The following is a 23,058-nucleotide window of genomic DNA, read 5'->3' as shown; positions in this document are numbered from 1 at the left end:
CATATTCGTTGTTATTTGTTATTGCAAAATACCTTTTTTGACAATAATATTTTCGTACATATCAATTACAAACATTTAGAATAATACAAAATGCAAGCTCCAAACATGGCTACAACTCAATTATCAAGAACATACATTTTTTGCATTAAAAAATTAATAATAAAAACAATTCTTCAAAGAGCCGGCGAACATCAGTCATTCCAACTAAAAAATCCATGAACAACAGATAAAAAAAATACAGTTTTGTATTAAAAATATAATAACATGCATTTTTTTGCGTAAATAATCCATCAACATACAATTTTTTCAACAAAAACTTTAACAATAAAAATTTAAAATATGGTTTAATACCTCCTGATAATTAAAACCTTGTCACGATTTTCACATCTTTTCGGAAAATCATCATTTTTCAAAAACTTCGATCCTGAAAAAAAAAAAAAAAATTTTCAAAAAATTCGATCATGGATTAAAAAAAAAAATTAACAAATTTTCAAAAAGTTCGATCATGGATTAAAAAAAAAAAATCACAAATTTTCTAAAAATTCGATCATGGATTACAAAAAATTCGATCGTGGATTACAAAAAATTCGATCATGGATTACAAAAAATTCGATCATGGATTACATAAAATTCGATCATGGATTACAAAAAAAAAAAAAAACATAAAAAAACAAAAAATTCGATCGTGGATTACAAGAACAGAAAAAAACAATTCGATCATGGATTACAAAAAATTCAATCATGGGTTACAAAAAAAAAAATTCGATCATGGATTACAAGTAAAAAAAAAAAACATTTCGATCATGGATTACAAAAAAGTCGATCATGGATTACAGAAAATTCTATCATGGATTACAAAAAATTCGATCATAGATTACATAAAATTCGATCATGGATTACAAAAAAAAAAAACAAAAAAAAACAAAAAATTCGATCGTAGATTACAAAAAAAGAAAAAAACAATTACATCATGGATAACAAAAAATTCAATCATGGATTACAAAAAACTCTATCATGGGTTACATAAAAAATAAAAAACAAAAAATTCGATCATGGATTACAAAAAAAAACAAACATTTCGATCATGGATTACAAAACATTCGATCATGGATTACAAAAAATTCTATCATGGGTTACAAAAATAAAAAATAAAAAATAAAATTCAATCATGGATTACAAGAAAAAAAAACAAACATTTCGATCATGGATTACAAAAAATTCGATCATGGATTACAAAAAATTCTATCATGGGCTACAAAAAAAAAAAAAAATAATAATAATAATTTATGTTCTTCACAGAGTCGTTTTACATAAGCGATTTTAACTCAAAAATTCACCTCTAAGTGAATAAATTACATCCAATTGAGTATACTTTCTGATAAACAACAATATAAGGAATCAAAACCCTAAATTTTTAACACATTATTTCTAATATATCATGAAAACAAAATCAAAAGGCGGAAAAAAAAAAAAAAAAACAGCGGAATTTGGTTCCGCAGACATCTCAGTGTTCATATCAAATTTTTTGCTGTAATTGACCAGATTACATAAAATTGAAAATTTTAAATCATACTAGACACAATAAAGATTAAAAACCCTAATTATTGAACTCATTATGTTCAAAATATGCCGTGAAATAAATCAAATGGTGGAAAAAAAAAAAACCCAAAGTTCTTACCTGATTTTGTGAACCGAAGCCTTCAATCTCCAAAAAACTCTGATTTTCTTAACGATTATCACAAATTAGTAACAAAAGGTTTTGATTCACAGCTTTAAGATCAAAATGCCTACAAATTTTGAAAGATTCATGCCCTATTTGGCATGAAATTTCAGAAAAGGCGGAAACCCTAAACACCGAATTTTTCGTGATCCAAAAACAACAAATTTTTCCACCATTTAATCCTTGAAAAAGCTGAATAAAGCTGTTTACAGCCTGCAAATCAGATCACATGCCAAAAAAAACAAGAAAAATGATCAAAAAATGACAAATTTCAAAGAATCCCGTGAAGAACACTGTGCAACCCGTGTTCTTCACGGACTCGCCGATTCCGCACAGTGAATCGGCGAGTCACTGTGCGGAATCGTCCGGTTCTCTCTAGAACCGGACGATTTTCGATTTTTTAACCGATCCGGTCCCTTTTCACGATTTTCGAGGACTCGGCGTTTTTTAAAACGCTGGTTATATATATATTAATATAGATTATTTTGTACATGCTTTTCATTTTTTTTACAAATCTTCTTATTAAAAAGTTGATAAATTATTGCCCAAGTAATTTTTGGTTCCGGTTGCCCGAGATTTTAGACCCGACCTAAGTCTCTCATGTATGAATTTGGGGTCGGGTCGGTCGGGTCTTGATCCGGCTCCAGGCATACCCAGACCCCACCCGACCCATTCCCACCCCTATTAGGTGGGCTATCATTGCCTATATTTTTTAAAAGAACCCAAATATTCTCACTTTATAGGCAATAAACCCAACCTGGTCAAACTATGGCGGCTCGACGTACTTTTCCTCTCCATTAATGCAATTGGTGGCTGGACGTACTTTTCCTCTCGATTAATACAATTCAAACCAGCTCCATCACTTGCCAATCTCCTCCAATAACCGAGCACCTTCCTCTTGCTCGCAGCAAACACATCTTCATACGAATGCGCGTTTCAAAGTAAAAGCCCATTAATTAGTGAATGAGGAAGAGATCGTCAGGTTGCATCCATCGAGCTTTCTCTCTCTTCTCTCTGCTTCTTCAGGTTGCATCCATCGAGCATTCTATCTGCTTCTTCCTGCTCTTGCCACCATGCTTGGGTTTCTCTCTCTAAACACCCACTTGATGCTTGGGTTTCTCTCTCTAAACACCCACTTGCTTCGTTCAAGACCACCTGTTGCTCTACTTGTTTTCCTTCCTCTCTTTTGGGTTCCTGTTTTCTCTGCGGATTCCCAGTATGAGGCCTGTGGCGCTTACGATTGTGGTCCCATTAGTATCCACTACCCTTTCGCGGTCGATGACCAACGGCCGGAATTCTGCACTTCTAGTGGCTTCAATCTCAATTGCACCAACAACACCCCCCTCCTAAACTTGAACAATCAATTATACCAAGTGACACATATCGATTACCAGACTAGCACCATTTCCGTAGTAGCTGAAAGCATAATTAACACTACGGAATGCCCCAATCCTAGACATAATGTCACCCTCGACAATTCTCCATTCCAGTACTCTGCTGGAGTCATAACGCTTCTGGTTTACACGGATTGTCCTGCATCGCTTAGTAGCTTGCCACCGGCGACTTGCCTCGGAGAAAATTCTTTTGCCATGCCTTCTGGCGCGGCTTATCCAGATGATTATCGACGTTGTCGGTTTTTGGTGGAGGTTCCAGTTTTAGAGAGGTCGGATTTGAGACTTTCTTCCGACTCTTATGCAGGAGTTGTGGAGGCGGGTTTTAATGTGTCATGGACTGCAGATGGGTGCGCACCGTGCATGGAGTCAGGTGGCCGGTGCGGATATAATCAGAGCCCGCCAGGATTCATGTGTTTCTGTGAGGACCGGCCTTATCCTGACGCATGTCCTCCACTTTATACCAGTAAGCCAATCCCTAACCCATTCTCTTCATTGCTTGCGCTGAGAAATAGGAAGCATTAGATAGAGCTCTTCCCCATAATGCTTTTACAATAACCAAAAGTAAAACCTTTCAGTAATTTAGAATCTCATCTCTGTTTTGGAAAATTAAGCTATAAGAGGATTCAGTAACATTCCCAACATACCCAAACTTTTGTCTGAAATTGCCCTGTTTTTTTGTAGTTTGTGCTTGTTATATGTCCTATGTGACTACTGCTTTGTATTTGTTGTAAGGCTCTAGATGCCCAGGTTTGAGTTATTTCTTTTCACTCTTATTGGTGAAGTGATTGTCTTGCAGATAAAGTTTTTCATATTGTGATGATCTACAAAATGCAGTACAGTTGTTGCTTTCATTCCTTTGGATTGTCTCCTTTCCATCCTGGCAATCCAAATTTAAGTTCAGGTTGCTTGAATATGTGAGAGAGCAGATTGAAAAGGATGTGTTGTTCATTGTCAAGGATGAGAGAGAGAGAGAGAGAGAGAGAGAGAGAGAGAGAGAGAGAGTGAGAGAGAGAGAGAAGAGAGAGAACCTATTTCGTATTCATGTATACATACATATAAATCATTTACAGGTTGTGTATGTATGGTGCCTTGTCCATATGTAGGTATTTAGTCATAGACTCTCTCTCCTTTAGCTTTGGGCTATAGTCTTCATACCCAGGGATGAGGAGCATGAGTTTTAGTGAGGACCCAAATCTATTCATTAAGAATTATGCAACCACTGGAAACCCCTTTTGTTAAGGTATATGAGCGTTAGCTTTACAAATAAAATGCTAAAATGCCTTACTTTTCATTAACGTTTGCACTGATTATTTCAATCCTTGGTATCACTGGTCAATTTCCTCATAGGGTCCTCACAATTGGACGTGTGGCTTTATACTTCTAAAGAGAAAGCCCAAATTCAACTGCTGTATGGTTAAAAGTAAAATGCAATTAATGAGTAAGAAAGCGATCTTTCAGTTGGGCTACCCTTTGAGCATTCTCTTTCTACTCCTGGTTTCTCTCTCTTGCCACCATAAAAGCTACCAGGCTTAGATTTATCTCGCTAAACACTCAAGTATTTGACTCAGGTCTTGTTGCCCTATGCTTCTTGTTTGCTCTCTTGGGATGTCCTGTCTTTTCAGCAGATTACCAGTATAAAGACAATTGCAGTCAATGATCACCAGCCAGTTATTTTCACTTACAATGGCTTCAATCACACCTGCAAGGACTACATCCCCTTTCTAAACCTTGCCAAACAAATATACCAAGTAAAAGATATCAATCACCAGCCTAGCACCATTCCCATAACTGCTTAACTGCTAAAGAGAAGGTAAGGAATGCCCCAATCCTGGTCATAATGTCACCCTTGACAATTCCCCGTTCATTAAACGTCAGAAATGCCTTCTGTCCTTGGCGTCAGCAGTTTCAGTTTCTTGACTTGGAGACTCTTAAGCAACGCCTTGTGGTGTGGCTTATCCAAATGAATGTGGAGTTTGTAAGCCACTGGTGGATGTTCCAGTGTTGGAGAGGTTGGCTTTGAGACTTTTGTCTTCTGGGGGTTACACAGGATTGTGGAGGCCGGGTTCAATCTGTCATGAACTGCAGATATGCGCAAACAGTGCATACGGTCGGTTGGCTGGTGCGGATAATATAATTGACCTGATTCCAGTAAGCCCATCCCTATCCAATTCTCTTCATTGTCTGAGCTAAGGAATAGGAAGCATCAGATGTAGCTCTTTTCCATTATGACTTTCCAACAACTAAAAGAAAATAAGATAATCTTGCTGAAACTAAATATTCCCTATATACCCCAAAGTTGTCTGCTTGTCTTGATGTTTCCCTAATTTTGTAGTACGAGTATGACCTCTGAATGATCGTGTGGCAGTTATCTGATTCCTTTGATTTTTTTTAGTGGAATGAATCCCAACAATTTCAGATCTAATGATCCGGTTATCAAATTTGTTTCTAGTTTATTATATATTTGCTGGCTTTGGTGAAGCTCATTGTTAGTGTGAGAAACTTCCACCCAACCATTGAAATAGAGATTTGAAATCCATTTATTTTGCCAAAGTTTACACTGGAACTCCAGGGTTGCATTGGTAGGACAATATTGGAGAGAAAATTTTGATTTATCCAACTTTCCGAATGAGTGGTCTATATTTCCTTTGTTCTTCTAACATGCCTCAAGAGTTAAGGCTTCTCTCCTTTTATTATATGTTTTTTAATTGTTTATTCTGCTAAATAGATAAAGGGTCAGGGTCAAGTCTTCTTTGACTCCCAAGGGGCAGAACTCCCATATTTTAAGTCTCTAGCCTTAAGTGGTGTGGGTGCGGAGGTTCTCATCTTGAACATCACTCAGTGCCTCACTCTTGCTCAATAATCATCATCCCACACAGTGGTGAACTCCTCCCTCTCTCTCTCTCTTTCACACAAACTCACATGTTCACACATGGTGAATCCCCAACAGTTTAGAGCCACCGGTGCTGCTCTGACTACATGCTTTCTGTCTCTTCTTCTTTTTTGCATTCTCTGTCAGGGTGATGATCTTAGTATTTACAAACCCTTTGCTCCTTTCAATTGATCGGGCATACAGTATAGAATATCCTCTCTGCTGCTCCCAGTCCAGGATTCTGTGGGTTCTCAGAACTTATTGCCCGGGGTTAAGCCAACCACCAGCTATCAAATTCAAGGACAAAAACACTGATTTTAACTACGTAAGGTATTATAAGCACATGATCCACATCAGTATTCCTGTAACCTTACATAAACTTTTTTTTCTACATTTTAAGGTTGCAACCTTACATAAACTTTTTTTTTACTCCGGGGCCAGGAGCCAACCTTCTTTTTTTTTTTTTTTTTTTTTTTTTTTTTTTTTTTTTTTTTTTTTTTTTTTTTTTTTTTTTTTTTTTTTTTTTTTTTTTTTTTTTTTTTTTTTTTTTTTTTTTTTTAGTAAATTTCTTAACAGTCAAGTCTTCCTTGACTCCCAAGGAGCACAACTCCAAAGTGTTCAAAATTTTAAGCTCTCTCTCTCCTGTTTACAGATATGCACATGAATTTGGCCAAGCCTATAACTCGCTTGCTCTCTTTCTAGAAGTGACTTGCGGTTGATGATAAAGGATTGGTTTTTTAAATTTTGATATCATAGCTGGGTTTTTGCAAAATTTTTAGAATTAATTTGGGCTGATATTGGTAAAGACTAATATGATGTGAAATCATTTCGTTGAAATCTCGATCGATGAATTATTGATTAGATAAATTTATGACTTTTGTCCTCTCAATTTCTCTTTGCGTGCGTTAAAGGCGAAGTGTGATTTTTTCTTTCTACTCAATTTTTAATTGGGATTGTCGCTTTACGTGTTGAAAATATGTAGTTTATTTATTTTGGGGCCCATTTTCTTTTTGGTTTTCTTTGATTGAAAAAGAGGAATCAAAGTAGAGAAAAGACTTTGGAGGTTGACAATGACTTGGACTATACTTTAGGAAATCCGAGTCTTTGGAAATATACACAAAGGTTGTGAGATTGTTTGCAGTGTGGGGTCCTCTTTTCCACTTCTCTGGTGAGGACTCGGAGTCATCTCTTCAGTCTTTCCTGCCCTATAAGCAAAGTTCAGCACCTTTTTAAGGGTGCCAGAATTTGGCCAAGCCTATAACTCGCTTGCTCTCTCTCTGGAAGTGAATTGCGGTTGACGATCTCTCTAGGGTTCTAGAGGTTATTACCAGTTGGTTTGTGTTGAATTCTGTTGAGGGCACCTCTTACACACTGATTCCTTCATCTTCTCTCGGTGTCAGCCATGGCTGCTACTCTACCTGCTTGGTTTCTCTCTCTTCTCTTTTGTTGTATTCTCTCTCGAGGTTACGATTTTAATCCTTATAAAGAATGCGCTCCTGTCAATTGCTCGGGCATCAATATACAATTCCCATTCTCTGCTGCTTCCAGTCCAGAGCTATGTGGACTCTTCAAAATTGATTGTGGAGGGTTAAGCTCCCCAACCACTATCAAATTCCTGGACAAATCGTATGATGTTAAGAACATATCCTACCCTGAGCGCACTATCAATATCACTGCTCCCTTATCTGATTTCTTTGACAATGGGAATTGTATTTATTTACTTGACAAAATTACCCTTCCAGACCACATCGAGGGTTTCCATCTTCCTTCCTCCTATGTTAATATCAGCATCTTCTACAATTGTGATACTCGCTCTGCCCTCAATAACGAAGAAACCATTTGGGCCTTTAAAGGGTGCGAGAAGACCCAGGAGACTTATTACACTGATAAACAAGAAATAGTAAATGATATAACTCCTTCATATACTTGTTCTTGGATTCAGTATCCTGTGCTAGAATCCAGTCTTAAGGCTATGAAACATGGCAATGGATCCTGGAACCTTCTGGAGCTTTTAAAGGAGGGTATTGCCCTTCAATGGGAGCAATTTCCTTCAGAGTGCTCAAATTGCACTAGTTCTGGTGGCCGCTGTGCGTTGAATAGAACGACGATTGCTTGTTACTGCAAGGATGGGGAAGCTTGTGACAGCGGTATTCTTCTATGGTTGATTTCATTCTTATCCATGTTCGGTTTCTTCCACAGTTCTTTTATAATTTTTTTCAAGAAATTTGTCGTGACATATATAGTTCTTTGGTTACTTAGCTCTTATATTGCTCTTGGTTTTTGTGAAATTGATTATATACTGGATTTTTTATCAGCATCATTATTGGTGAACTTTATCAAACCAAACCTAAAAATCCTAATTTCAATAATTCATTCTTATAAATAAAATTAACAAAAATAAAATTAAAATTATTAGCCACTAGATTTTGATCTGCATTAATTTTTGTTGATATTTTTTATCAATTACTTGTGGCATTCATGATTCGTGAGTAGCTTACCTCATTGCTTTTGTGAAATTTTTAGAGACCATATAATTGTTTTTAGATTGGCAGGATGTTTCTTTGGTTAACCGTTAACCACATAAAAAATGCTGGTTTTACGTGTCCTGATTAGTTTGAATGGGAAAGGGGATCAAGTTATTTTGCATTCTCGAAAGAGGTTTTGTGCAGGTCACCAGGCCCAAGTAAATTCTGGGTTCAGGTCCGGATCCAGGTATTTTGGACTCGACTGGGTCCAGTTCTGGGATCAAGGTATTCTAGGCTCGACCGGGTTCAGTTCCGGGTCTGGGTCCCATGTATGAATTTCAGTCTGGGTTCAGCCGTACTAGGACCCTACCGGACCCGTTCCCACCCCAATAATAGTGGTGGGTATTATTGCCTATATTTTTGAAAGAAAAATATTCACACTTTATAACACAATTAAAACCGTGGAGAAGAAACCCAACCTGGTCAAATTATTCTGGCTCCGATTCTACATAAACAACTTACTTTTTTCTCTCTATCAATTCAAACTTGCTTCATCACTCGCCAATTTGAAACAATTGTGCCTATAAAAGTAAACGCCCATTAAATAAATAATGAGGAAGAGATCTTCAAGTTTCACCCATCGAGCTTTCTCTCTACTTTTTTCTCCTCTTGCAACCATGCTTGGCTTTCTCTCCCTATACACCCACTTGATGCTTGGGTTTCTCTCTCTAAACACCCACTGTTTCATTCAAGACCACTTGTTGCTCTACTTGTTTTCCTTCCTCTCTTTTGGGTTCCTGTTTTCTCTACGGATTCCCCGTATGAGGCCTGTGGCGCTTACGATTGTGGTGCCATTCGTGTCAGCTACCCTTTCACAGTCAATTACCGGCGGTCAGAATTCTGCACTAACAGGGGCCTCAATCTCACCTGCATCGACAACACCCCCCTCCTAAACTTGACCAATCAATTATACCAAGTGAGACATATCGATTACCAGACTAGCACCATTTCCGTAGTTGCTCAAAGCATAATTGACAGTATGGAATGCCCCTATCCTAAACATAATGTCACCCTTGACAATTATCCATTCAATTACTCCACTGGAGTCATGACGCTTCTGGTTTATATGGATTGTCCTGCATCACTTTGTAGCTGGCCAACTGCGATTCGGGTGCCTTGCCTCGGAAATTCTTTTGCCATGCCTTATGGCTTATCCATTGATTATCGACGTTGTCGGTTTTTGGTGGAGGTTCCAGTTTTAGAGAGGTTTGCTTTGAGACATTCTTCCGACTCTTTGTGGAGGCGGGTTTCAATGTGTCATGGACTGCAGATGGGTGCGCACCGTGCATGGAGTCGGGTGGCCGGTGCGGATATAATCAGAGCCCGCCAGGATTCATGTGTTTCTGTGAGGACCAGCCTTATCCTGACGCATGTCCTCCACTTGATACCAGTAATCCCATCCCTAACCCATTCTCTTCATTGCTGGAGCTGAGAAATAGGAAGCATTAGATAGAGCTCTTCCCCATAATGCTTTTACAATAACTGAAAGTAAAACCTTTCAGTAATTTAGAATTTCATCTCTGTTTTGGAAAATAAACAATAAGAGGATTCAGTAACATTCCCAACATACCCAAACTTGTCTGAAATTGCCCTGTTTTTTTGTAGTTTGTGCCCTGAAAATATTTTATTAAAAGCTCCGAGTGATTGTAGACAAAAAGACCCGTTATGGGCTTTTCTTGAGTTTTCAATTTCGATTACTTTAAAATTGTTAAAAGAATATGATTAATTTGGTTATTATTATGTTAAAAATATACATGAAGTGGGTTTGGGTCCTTCGCTTCGATGACAGATGAGGGAGGGGGTTAACAATGACCCGGATGATAAATTTTGGAGAGGGAAAATTAAGGCAGTTAACAAAAATTATTTTAAGAAAAAAGTTTTTATCAAGCTCGTAATTTTACTTGTAAACGTAAAGTTGCAGTAACCTAAACCGTCGATTTTATTTAAAAGCAAAGTTGAGGCCTGTTTCCAAGGCCACCATCGAGGAGGTATAGAGTCTCAAAAAATGAGTTATGTGACAAACTGCAGCAATAGCTTTCACAGAGGATCCAAGTATAATATTGAAACAAAGCACATATGCATTAAGCATGATTGAGCATAATCATAACACATATTCCCACTAGCTGTATGACAGATACTTTGACTATGCCGAGAGATTGAGAGATTTGTAATATAATCATATCAAGGTATGGGTTTTAGGAGTCCTTGATTCTATTCACGGTCATACTTATTGTTCATAGAATGAGTGTAGCAGGTATGAGGATGTTTAAATGGATGAGTAGTAAGACAAGAAGAAAAGAATTCGAAATGAATGTTTTGTTTATACGTCTTTTAAAAGCCTTATGAGAGTTTGTATGAGCATTTTATATTGTGAAACATAAGCTCAGTGGGAATGTGGTACTCTTGTGGATCATATTGGGCAAATGTGATTTGTCAATACTTTTGACTAGGCTCGACGTGCTAGGCCAGCCGAGTTTGAAAAAACCCAAAATACCTGAGCATAGGGATCTATTGAGAAAGTTTTTGTAGGTTAGCCTTAGATGATGTCGGAGTATGCCCAGATGAGAGCTGAGGGACTGTATGGCCCTTCCGTGTGATAAACAACTTTTAGAGGCATAACTAAAAACCTCATCCTTATATCATCTCACGACATGTACATAGATAACCATATTGAGACTCACCAATGAGGGTGAAACGTGTACATGTGTGAAAGATTACCCCTATGCACCATAGAGTCATGGTTGCATCATGGTCTGAAGGACCATAATTTTTTGGTCTCTAGGGGAGAACCTGAAATCCATATAATGGGCTTGCGTCCCTTAGTCTATCGGTTGATTTTGAGTAGTCCAATCATGAGCCCCTGCAGTGGACTGTGAGTCATGGAAACTGTTAGGTTAGTTTGAGAAAACTAGGTGGATCGTGATCCGCAGTTGAAGGTGGAGTGCTCCTGTATATTGATAAATTCCTAGATCTAACGGATCCCATTCCCATCAAAATTAATTAGCTTTAATTAATTTTATGATATATGATTTTTAGATGTTTATTTGAATTTTTGTGAATCTTTTGATATTTTATTTTTGTCATTTGGATTTATAAGTTAAGAAAAAAATTAATTTTTCAATATTTTAAATAAAATATAAGATTTTAAAATTTCAAATACAAAATAAAATATTTTCTAAAAATATATGAGACCTCCATAAATATAGGGGCTCAATTTTGAACATGTGGGATTGGGTGGGGCAACGTATGGTCACCAAAGGGTGGCACGCCTCACCCATTGTGACTAACGTCTTCACCATGATTGGGTGACAGTTGTCCCCTTGTTTGTTGGCTTTTTTTTTTGGGTATAGCCAACTTATATGATAAGATTAAATATTTGAAATATTTAGTAAATCTTTGAATCTAGATTGCTTGATCTAACAAATAAGAATTAGATATATAAAAATAGAAACTTTCTTTATTTGAAAGATTTGATGGGAATGGTACTAGGAAAGGGAGGAAGAGGCTCTAGCACACACCCCTTTGAATCTTGATGGTGGATCAAAGGGATGAATCACTCACATCTCTCACCCCACAAGTCTTCCTTGATCGACGATCAAGATTTGACCATACAAATTGATGCAAACCCTAAGACATAAGAAATCTATAAAAGGATGCTCTCCTATCTCATAAAATCACTACACTTATTATCTCTTCTCTCTTTATCTCTCTCTCAAAAATTTTAATTTATATACACCATGTTTGATTGCATAATCCAACTTTCAATAAATAGATTTGGGAGAATTTAGGTGTGGTACCAATAAGATTAGATGAGAGAAAGTAAACTTACATGTGCTAGCCATGGGCGGCACAAATCCAATACAACACGTGTTAGGAGGTGCGAGCTAGTTCAAGTGGAATGCTTAAGAAAGATAAAAGATAGGCCCAAAAGGACAGTTGCAAATAGTGAGAAAAGATATGAAGACTTTTGGCCTCATTGAGACTATGACCCATATTAAAGAATAATGACGGTCCAAAATTTGTGTAGCAAAACTAATTACCTAGAAAAATGCTTTGATGACGACTCATTCATTCCGTGGATGTTATATGGATCTTTTTCCATTTATACGATTGTTTTATCGTGTTATGTATTGCTCATGCACAAAGGGTTTGGACATACATTTCACATGCACAAAGACACATGATATTTTTTGTTTAAATCATCAGAAAGTGAGGTCCAACACTCACATAGCATTAATCACCTTCGAGACATAGGCAGATGAAACATACGTGTGATTTGTAATTATGACATCGATGAAAGGTTGAGGCTCTATGTCAGGAACCAACATGTTTCATGTAACATACGTCTTAATAAAAAATTGTATACGAAAGCCAAATTTGAGCTTTGTGGTTCATATTTCTTCAAAGTGGCAACCGGGTGGTACAAGGCCCCTAAGCTCCGTGGTTCATATTTGTCTAGAGTAAGTTGATCCAAATATTTTGAACCACATGTTGGCTACTCTATTTTATTTTAATTTATTTTCTCTTCAGGGGCCCCATATATTCATTCGATCTTAGTTTGTTTAAGAAACCTTTTTTCCTTATTACTATGTGATGAGATCTTTTTTGTTTTTTAAGAAACCTTTTTTCCTTATTACTATGTAATGAGATCTTTTTCTTTTTCTATTGTATGATTTTTCATCTCCTCATATTTTTTTGCATTATCTAGGTTTCGTTCGTCGGGTTTTGTGACATTATTCTCAACTAAGAAATGATCTTTCTTTCTTTATTTTGCGTGTAAACCCCAATTTGGTTTTTTTTTTTTTTCAATTTCAGACCATTTTGTTGCTTGCATTTTTTTTTTGCTGAGGTTGTTGGTGTTTTCACTTTTTTTTTTTTTTCTTCTGATTGTTTATTTATATTCTTGATTGCATAGTGAACCTGATGCCTCCTCTTTTTATCATTGTTTGCTCCTACTGTTTTGACAAAAGTTATAGTTCTTGCTTCTATGAAATTGTTTTTGCTACCATATCTGTAACTATATCTTTTTATTCCTGGTTTTGTTTGAACTGCTTATACTATCATTTAAAACCTGGGTTCTCATCTTCGTTATGTTTGTTTGCCCTTTTCAACTTACCTATTCAATATTTCCTTTTGCAAAATCTCAACTCTTTTTATTTTTTTGCTTTTATTTTGTCACCGCTCAACTTCTAAATTTGAATTCCTTCTTATCGTCAGATTTCTTTTTCTACAATGATCCCTTGCTGAGCGAGATGCAGTCTGTAATCCCTATTTATCAGCCAAAGTTAAAGTCTGCATTTTTCTTCCTTTTACATTGCAAGGTGCAATTATTATGCACATTTTGATTCTTGTTTATAGCATTTTATTTGTTGTTTATCAAATCTCACATTGGTTTTTGTACCCATTTGCACATTGACAGTGGTTTTGTTACCTTATTTCTTTCGTAATATATGTTAATAATTTCTATTATTGGGTCACCTCCTCAGTATTAATGTGTGTTAATGATTTCTTTTGCTGAGTTACCTCCTTGACAGCCCAGATGGCATCATATTTCGTGCATCTTTTGACATTTTCTTGCTCACAAGGATAAGAGCCAAATTCATTTTTTTTCTCTTTTTGTCTCTTGTGATTAGTTACATTTTGGTCTAATAAGGGTGGAGACTTTAAACTTTCCCTTAACCCATCCCAAGTCCGGATAAAGGAGTTGGGTTAGTTAGGCAGCTAGTGTAAAATTTTGCCACATCTTATCATAGAGGAATATGATTCATATAGTGGACCTCGGATAATTGGGATAAGGTTTGGATGATGATGATGATACAAAAGCAAAGTTTGAAATGGGAATGTTTATGCTGGGCCGACCTTGGAGCAATTAGTTAAAATGAGGCAAAAATGGGATGCGATTGGACTAAGACCTGCATGTAGTGCATCCGACGTGCATCCTAGTTCTTTCTATCAATTACACCACGATGTGTGATTCAGTTGCACTGGCTTAGCGAGACCACTAATATTGATATTATAAATATTTGTATATACATAAAAGGTGAATAGAATGATCTTAACTCTTATTGCACTGTGAGCGAAATGTTGATCATCGAGTGACCTTGTGTACTCTCACTATCCTAAGATTATATTAAAGAGTGGAGACTTGATGTTGCTAATTAACTTGCTACCATATCGTGATAATTCATTTAGCCGGAATAGAGGTAAGAAAGTTGTCAAGTGAAAAAAGAATAATAACATGGTTGGAGTAAGACTATTGGCATCACATTACATTTGGTATACAGTGACATTCATATATAACATGATACTTATATGTTGTAATTATATAAGTTTTTACTGAGTTTATTCTATTAAAGACAATTTTGGGAAAAGTATTACATGTGATATATGTCCTTTTTGTAAATGATTTCTTAGACTCCATGAGCATGTTTGATTAATTGATGAGTATTAGCTTGCGTAATGAGCCCAAAACTTTTAGGATTGCTAAGATTTGAAACCCATGAGATATATAAAGTTTCATAAGACTAGCGGAAATGCTAATTTAATCATAATTTTCTGGTGAGCTTGATTTTGACATAATCCTATCAAAACTAAATAAATGATTAATTTGGATGAGTGTAATCTAGATCAAATACCATTCAAATTAGGAGGAGAAGAGAAGTTGTCTTATTGTTAGCAAGTCCATGATATAACTTATTATTAAGATATAATGGGAAAGGAATCGAGTGGTTAACATGACATCAGTTCCTCCTTCCTTTCCCTACACACTTCTTCCTTTTTCTCCTTGTACAAAAATAATAGGCTCTATCTGTCATTTTCTCTCGCTTCTGAAGAAATATTGACTGTTGGATGTGTTTTTTGAGCTAAAATGCAAGGGAAAACACTCTTTGAAATTCCACAATTATAGGAAAGAGATAATCTTAAAATGATAGAGCCCAGCAGTTGTCAAACCCATATATGTTTAACATACTACAGGTCATGATGAAAAGCTAATGTACTTGATTATAGAATATATTTGCACAATACACTTCAAATATCTAGCCAGGTGTAGCAAAATGCGGACTTGCCATCTAGGGCCCTGATACATCGTGAAACCCGGTCATATATCTTGGTGAATGGTTTGTTATAAAAGACTATCAAATAATTTGATATGAGATCAAAATCTGGGACTTATATTCCAAGAGTCCCTAAATGCCTCTCCGCATGATATTAGAGGAGATTGGTGTTATTTGTTATGTATTTAGATTTGTCGTTCATCAAAGAGGGTTTGACATCTGGACCTTGTGAAACCTCAGCAAATCATATCAAATTGAGGTGTTATTTTGCAGATATTGACGATAAGACCTTATATACCTCTGGTCCAAGAATTATACAAATTAGACATCATTTGATACATCAACGAAATTCATTGGTCGCCATAAGATTCCCTAACTGCCATTTCCCTAATGTTATTAGGAGATTGATCCAAAACTTTTGGAAAGTCATATGTAGGTATAATAATCCTCTCCTAAAGTTTAGGATTATTTGAAGATTATCGGACCCTTATCTGTACCTATCGGCAACCAAGGCTCATATCAGTCATCTACGAGGTTTGTACTCATGAGCTAGGTTGACCTCCCGGCACTATTATTGAGATATCTCCCAATCTGCAAGTAGTTTTCTCATGGGGCCTAGACCTTTGGGTTCTTGCCCCAATGTCCTATCAATTATGGGAGGGTGGCAATCTATGGATCTGGCGTGTGGATGCAATTGAAGCTACAATAGAAGTCATAAAACTATGCAAAAGCTTGATCGCCAAACTAAATATCTACCAAGATATGGAGCGTTTTGGCTCCAAATTTGTGAAGATATGCATCATGAGCCCTTCTACTAGATTATCAAGTTCCTAGGGTCCGTAAGTCCGTGTGATGATACGATTGTGCCCCCAATGGTCAGTTCTACTGTTGAAATATACGATAGAAAATGCATCAACTTTGAATGGAAATATCTGCCTCGTTGCTATTTTATTTCAGGTGAGACTTGGATTGTTGGATTCGTCTTTAAGTCCTCTCTCATCATGTAAATTTGAAGTCAATAGAATTAGTCATTAGAAAGTAGCATCAATTAGACTTAGCCATGGTAGTATTGTACACTGGTTTGATTGATGATAGATGTAGATATGCTTCAAAACCTAAATCAATGGTGTTCTGACCGCTATAGAGGTCTAATGTAGCCCCAATTTTCGATAAAAAATCAATTTTTTTCCATTATATGAAAGTTAAAGGGAATTTGTCCCTCTATAGGTTAGTTCTCTTGTTCCTTAAATATTCTTTTTCTTTAAATATTTTGAGGTCATAATAATATATTTTCACATACACATTTTGGCAGACACGGACAAACTCTCTTCTTGGTTTTTGCGCAAGAATCTCTTGAGTCTACTCCTCTGAGACTCATGGATTTGCATTATTTATATGTCTTCAGCTCAAGATTATGGCCTAACGATGAGAAAGACACCCTCTAATTTTTTAAAAGTAAGTGTATTTAAGCGAAAAAGAAGCGAAGTCATGGAGAAATGTGAATCATTTTGTGAGGTAAGGAATTTCTATCTGCTCCATATTTATTGGCTATTGAGTTGTTATTTTTGTTGTGACTTGTCCAGCAAGCCAACAATGTATATAACGAGATCTTCATTTTACTAGTCTAATTTTATCGTAAATTGAAGAACATTCTTACCGATGGCATCACGGTTGGACATATAAGTATGTACTAACTAATTAACATTTTTTTATTCACTATCCATTTTATTCTCCTCTCTCTAATGTTGTTTATCTGAATTGCTATTTTGCCGGTAATTGATAGTAGGTCTCTGTCTCTCATCCCAATTATGCGTGCATTCAGACTTCACCAATGATTATTTGATTAGATGGATAGATTTTTTATGTTTAGTGCAAATTGTACTTCTTTAGGATGAATAATCCAAATCAATGACCTTGAGTTTCATAATAATAGTCCTTAAAAAAAATCATAAAAGAATAAAAATTAAGAAGAAATGTGGATCATTTCTTGGGGCAAGAAATTTCTATCTGCTCTATACTTGTTGGTTGTCAAGTTTTGATTTTTTCCGTTGCGACTCACCCAGCAAGTAAATGATGTATATAGCAAGGTCTTCATTTTTCTAGTCTAATTTTGTGGTATATTGAGAAACATTCCAGATGATGTCATCATAGTTAGTTATAGAAATATGTTGTAAGTAATTTTTTCTAATGTTCTATATTAACTACTCGTTTTATTCTTCTCTTTCTACTATTGTTTATCTGGATTGCTATTTTGCAGGTAATGACCGAGTCAGGACAAAAAAGAAAGTAATAATAGGTCTCTTTCTCTCTGGCTCTCTCTCTCTCTCTTTCTCATCCAAATTATGCCTACTTTTCAGACTTCACCTTTGGCTGTCTAATTGATGGATGAAACTTTAATGTTTAGGGTAAATTGTACTTATTTTAGAAAGAATAATCCAAATCAATGACCTTCTCTCTATCTCTCTCTCATCCATATTATGCCTGCTAATCAGACTTCTCCAATGACTATCTAATTGGATGGATATATTTTTATGTTTAGTGCAAATTATGCTTAATTAGAATGAATAATCCAAATCATTGATGTTTAGTGCAAATTGTAATTCTTTAGAATGAATAATTCAAATAACTGACTCACTTATGATTATATTCAACATCATCATCGTCTTATCCTTATCTCAATTGTTTGGGGTTAGAAACACTAATCCTGTTCCATTAATAAGTTCAAGATTCATGAAAATATGTGGAAAAGTTTTACAATGTGGCTGCCTACAAACATAACCCTCCTCCTTTATCTAGGCTTGAGATTGGCATGACCTGCTATGGTAGAGTTTGAAAAATTCATTTATCATCCTCCAACATTATCCTCACAAACTTTTTATTCCTACCCATATCACACAGATCTTACTCTTGCTATACATCTTGCCACCATGCCATTGCTGCTCATAACTTGTTTTCTCTTCTTACAGGTATTTTAATTACAATTACAATGGGAGCAATACTTATAACAATAGCAATTATTATGATGTCCAAAAGAATAATTAAAATGTCCAAAGGAGTAGAGGGCCAGAATGTTGAGGAGTTCCTTAAGAATTATAGAAATGAAATGCCCACAAGATACTCATACAAGGACATCAAAAAAATGACCAACTACTTCAAGGAAAAGTTAGGTCAGGGAGGGTTTGGAAGTGTATATAAAGGTAAGCTCATTGACGGGCGCCTCATTGCTGTAAAGGTGCTAACAGAGCCAAAGGGTAGTGGTGAAGAATTTATTAATGAAGTTGCAACCATTGGCCGTATACACCACATAAATGTGGTTGGCCTTCTTGGTTTCTGTGCTGATGGTCAGAAAAAAGCTCTTATATATGACTTCATGCCCAATGGCTCTCTCGAAAGATTCATTTTCTTTGACAAACCGCGAAGCCATTGCCTCCATTGGGAATCACTGTATAAAGTGGCACTTGGTACGAGTCGTGGGCTCGAATATTTGCACCGTGGTTGTGAAACTCGCATACTCCATCTCGATATCAAGCCTCATAACATTTTGTTGGATGAAGACTTTTGCCCCAAGATTTCTGATTTTGGTCTCGCAAAGCTATACTCCAATAAACAAAGTGTAATATCACTAACTGGTGCTCGAGGAACGATTGGTTACATGGCTCCTGAAGTATATTCAAGATCATTTGGGGTTGTTTCACATAAATCCGATGTGTATAGCTTTGGAATGTTGCTCTTGGAAATGGTTGGTGGGAGAAAAAATTTTGATCAACGAGCTAATTCTAGTGAAGTATACTTTCCAGATTGGGTGTATTCTCGCCTTGAATGTGGAGGAGATCTTGAAGTGGGAGATATCAAAGGAGAGGAAGAAGAAATGTCAAAAAGGATGATGGTAGTTGGTCTTTGGTGCATACAAATCAACCCAACGGACCGTCCAAGTATAACCAAGGTGGTTGAAATGCTTGATAGTAACTCGCAAACTTTAGTTTTGCCTCCTAAGCCTTCATTCTCTTCTCCAAAGAAGAGATCTTCCCTCGAGTCAGATTCTGGCCATACAGAAATGTCCATATTGTGATAAAGGCGTAATAATCCTTGGAGGTATAAACCTTTTTTCTAGGAGAGAGAGATTTGAAAATTTGAATTACATAAAATCTTGTCATGATTTCAAATCCAACTTGTAATTGACCACGGTTTTCACAGGTGAACAATAATGTTATGGGCCAACAACCACTCTCCCTCCTCTTCTACCCTAACTTTCACCAATGCTTTCACTGAATAAGGTGACCCGTTGGTTAAATATTAGCTTGTAGAGTTTTCCTAATCTTTTAGTTTAAATAAAGCTCTCTATTTTTGTTTTCTTTTATAGCTTATTTTTCTGTTCATTATGGAGCATGGTGGTGAGCCTCCTCGGATTTCAAAGCAACTAATACTATTATCCTTTTATTAGGAAATGATCAATACATCATTGCCCTTTTATTAGCAATATTTATTTTAAGGAGAAGTATAAAAAGAGACCATTTACTTTTAATACAAGGAGATTCTTGTCCGTCAGATTTCAAATCCGATGATTGTGAGTGTATCATTGACTAAACTCATAGTTCAAAAAAATAAAATTTTTTCGAACTTTGTGGAATATCCCAATTCATCAAATTTAACATCTAATAGTTGGTAGCAATTATGACCTCTTTGTAACAATGATAAATAGTCTCATTGTGTATAATCCCTTGATTTCTAATTGGTTTCATGATGTTCGTTAAGTTTAGCGAGCCACCAAATGCTGTAGCCGAAACATATGCCCAAAATTTCCTTTGGTTTTCTCATAGGGTAATAAAAAAACTCAGCCAATCATCTCTACCAATTAATCACATTTGGTCATACCTTAGTCTAATCAAGCCCTCTGTCAAAACCACATTAAGAAGACAACTCGTGAACCTAGGTATAATCCAATACCACCATCTCCCTTAACTTCATTTTGAGAATGATGGATGCAATCTCTTCTTCTGTTTTTATACTTCTTTCCACCTTCAATCTCTTTGCTTGATCCCTACAAGCATATGATGTGGCATTGGTCATATGAGTTCAGGTGGATTGTTGCTTGGGTGACCTCATGGAAAAAGTAATGGCTCATTGGCTTTCATGATGATGTAATTGCAAAGGATGCTGTAATAAAAATGAAACTATAGGATTTCAATTTTGAGAACTAATTTTCTCTTTCAGTAATTTCAAAATCAGGTGAGTTACTCAGCCTCTACCTCTGACCCAGGCGAGTACGTTGCTTGGTCTCACTCCAAAATGGAAAATGGGATTTAAGGGAGAGAGAGGAGATGAGGAAAGTAAAACTGGGATTCAAAGAAGGGCCTGAAGAATATGCAGAGAAAACCAAGACTCTACGTCCATCAGATTCCAATAACCTCCCGGTACAAGCAAGCCTTGTTCTGTTAACTCTAGCTGACAATTGACAGTGGGAAATGGAATTGAAGGAAGGCTATTCAAGAAAAATCAAAATATGTGGCGATGAGAAATTACACCAAAGGGTTTTTCATGGCAAGTAGAGAGCAAATGTTCGGCTTTTTAATGTTGCAGAGCCAGATATACGAAGATGGTTTTTAGGAAGAAATATTTGAGAGAAAGGGTCTTCGGTTGAAAGATAGCTACATAATAGATAAATGGAAAAGTATACAATGACATCATTTATCTTTAGTGTAAGGTGGTCACGTTTAATCTTTGACCATTGGAAGTGAAATTCGGTGGTTGTATTTATTTTATTGACCAAGCTCAAATGAGATATTGTGACACACCCAAGCTATCAGATTTTACATTGGATAGTTGTAAGTAACTGTGACCTCCTTGTATCAAAGGTAAATGGTCTAATTTCTTTTTTCTCAACAATGGTACTTTGGGAATACTGTAGCAACTTGCCTCAGTGTTGTAAAGATCATGCCGAGTTTATGGTACTCGTGTGAGTTGCTACTGTAATCAGGCGAACACCGCATAGGTAATTCAAGGACAATTTTGTATCGAGATATTTTTTTTAGTTTATCTTGTCCAAGCCGAGTAATTCAACCGAGTCCAACTCAAATTCACCAAGTCTTGAACACCTACCTTCACTCCCTCCCTTTCTCCTAGCCCCATGCAATCTTTCTATTTGCCTTGTGTTGTCTTTCTCCCTCCCTGCCCCAGGCACGTGACCCAAACTCTTCCTTTCTTTTCCACAAACAACCCCTCTAAAAAACAAAAAATAAGAAAAAATGAAAAAAAATCTCTTTCCAAATTTTTTGTTCCCCCAAGGATTTTTCTAGCTTGGGTAAAGCCCTGGCAAGTCCATTCGGGCTCACCAAGTGACACGAATTGGGCTAGGGCTCAGCCAAGAGTTTAAAGTCTGATTTGAACTAAGGGGCTCCTTTTACAATTGCTATGTTAAATATGAGCTGTGGGTGCGGTTTGTATAGAGCTGTGTCTCTAAACAATCAAAGTAAAGTCCACCTTCAAATAGTATTGCGAAATTTGGTTTGAATACTAAAATTCTTTGTGATAGATTTAAAATATATTTTCATCTTTAAATATAAAATTTAAAGCTTCAAAAATAGTGTAGATTGAGCTGATCTATAAAAATTTGACAATATTTAAAATTGACGGTCCAAAAATGTGTTACAAGATTGCATTATTTCCAAAACTTGAAATCTTTTTTTTTCACATGTCTATGTATTTTGATGTCGAGATGACTAATTTGAGGATATTTGGGCATTAAAATAACCTCCACTAATGAAATTTTTGAGGTGGGCTCTAATTTGATAGTTTGGAGTCTCAACTCTATATAAACTTTTTTTTGATAAGACATCTCTCATTTTTTTTTGGGAATGGCTGTTGTTATCTGTTATTGGTTCACAAAATGGACCTTTGTATTTCTTAGGGTTAAATTCATGGTCCAACGATCTGCTGTTACGGTGGTTATGCTGAACAGCATCTTGTTATTATAATGGTAATAACAGCTTGATATATCATATAACCACAATGGGTTTTACTTGCAAGATGCATACTTAATCACGTGAGAGAATTTTTTTATATAAAAATGTCTAAAACCAATTTCATGTGAACAAAGCTGCCATAAAGTTTCAACTTCTTTCCTAATATGCTATACATTTACCAGTATATTTTTTTAATAGCTTCGTTTGGCATTTCTCTAATAAAATGCCAAACGCAATATCAATCTCCAAAGCAAACATAAAAAGGCCAAATCCACACATACGGGACGGCCAAACAAACGAAAGACCATCATTAATGTGTTTAAGAAATGATTAATGAATCTTAAATTAGGGTTTGTTGGCCGAGGGCCCTCCACCCCTGAATTTGGCAGGGCTTAGTTTGCACGAGGCTTGCCTAACCTCGGACCCAGTTGTTGATCGGGTCAAGCTCCAGCTCGTCCCCTATGCACGATGGGCACTTATGAGCACTCATTTTAGAGATGGCAATGGGCCTGGCCAGACCTGACCCTAGCCAAGCC

General features: G+C 36.3%; 1 protein-coding gene across 18 annotated transcripts in view; it reads left to right on the top strand.

Annotated features, from left to right (window-relative positions):
• Positions 1-21,386, top strand: part of LOC18424719 (rust resistance kinase Lr10) — a 28,685-nt gene extending 7,299 nt beyond the window's left edge. The window contains exons 1-5 of one of the 18 annotated variants that reach the window (XR_016047358.1): positions 2,459-3,577; positions 17,821-17,859; positions 18,530-19,655; positions 19,758-19,837; positions 20,790-21,386. Coding sequence is in view for 16 of the 18 variants with exons in the window: in XM_088855588.1 (XP_088711714.1) it covers positions 2,794-3,577; positions 17,821-17,859; positions 18,530-19,632 (1,926 nt within the window). In the remaining 2 variants the exon portion in view is untranslated. Of the gene's footprint in view, positions 1-2,458; positions 3,578-4,565; positions 5,263-7,216; positions 8,131-9,715; positions 9,899-16,875; positions 17,079-17,820; positions 17,860-18,529; positions 19,916-20,789 lie in introns of those variants that run through there. The other 17 variants (XR_016047359.1, XM_088855588.1, XM_088855587.1 and 14 more) reach the window with 17 other exon arrangements.
• The last annotated feature ends 1,672 nt before the right edge of the window (positions 21,387-23,058 follow it).

The sequence above is a fragment of the Amborella trichopoda genome, chromosome 13 (genome assembly GCF_054954075.1).
Source record: "Amborella trichopoda isolate Santa Cruz 75 chromosome 13, AtrichopodaSantaCruz75HAP2 v2.0, whole genome shotgun sequence".
NCBI lineage: Eukaryota > Viridiplantae > Streptophyta > Magnoliopsida > Amborellales > Amborellaceae > Amborella > Amborella trichopoda.
This window is presented reverse-complemented; position numbering and strand designations above follow the sequence as displayed.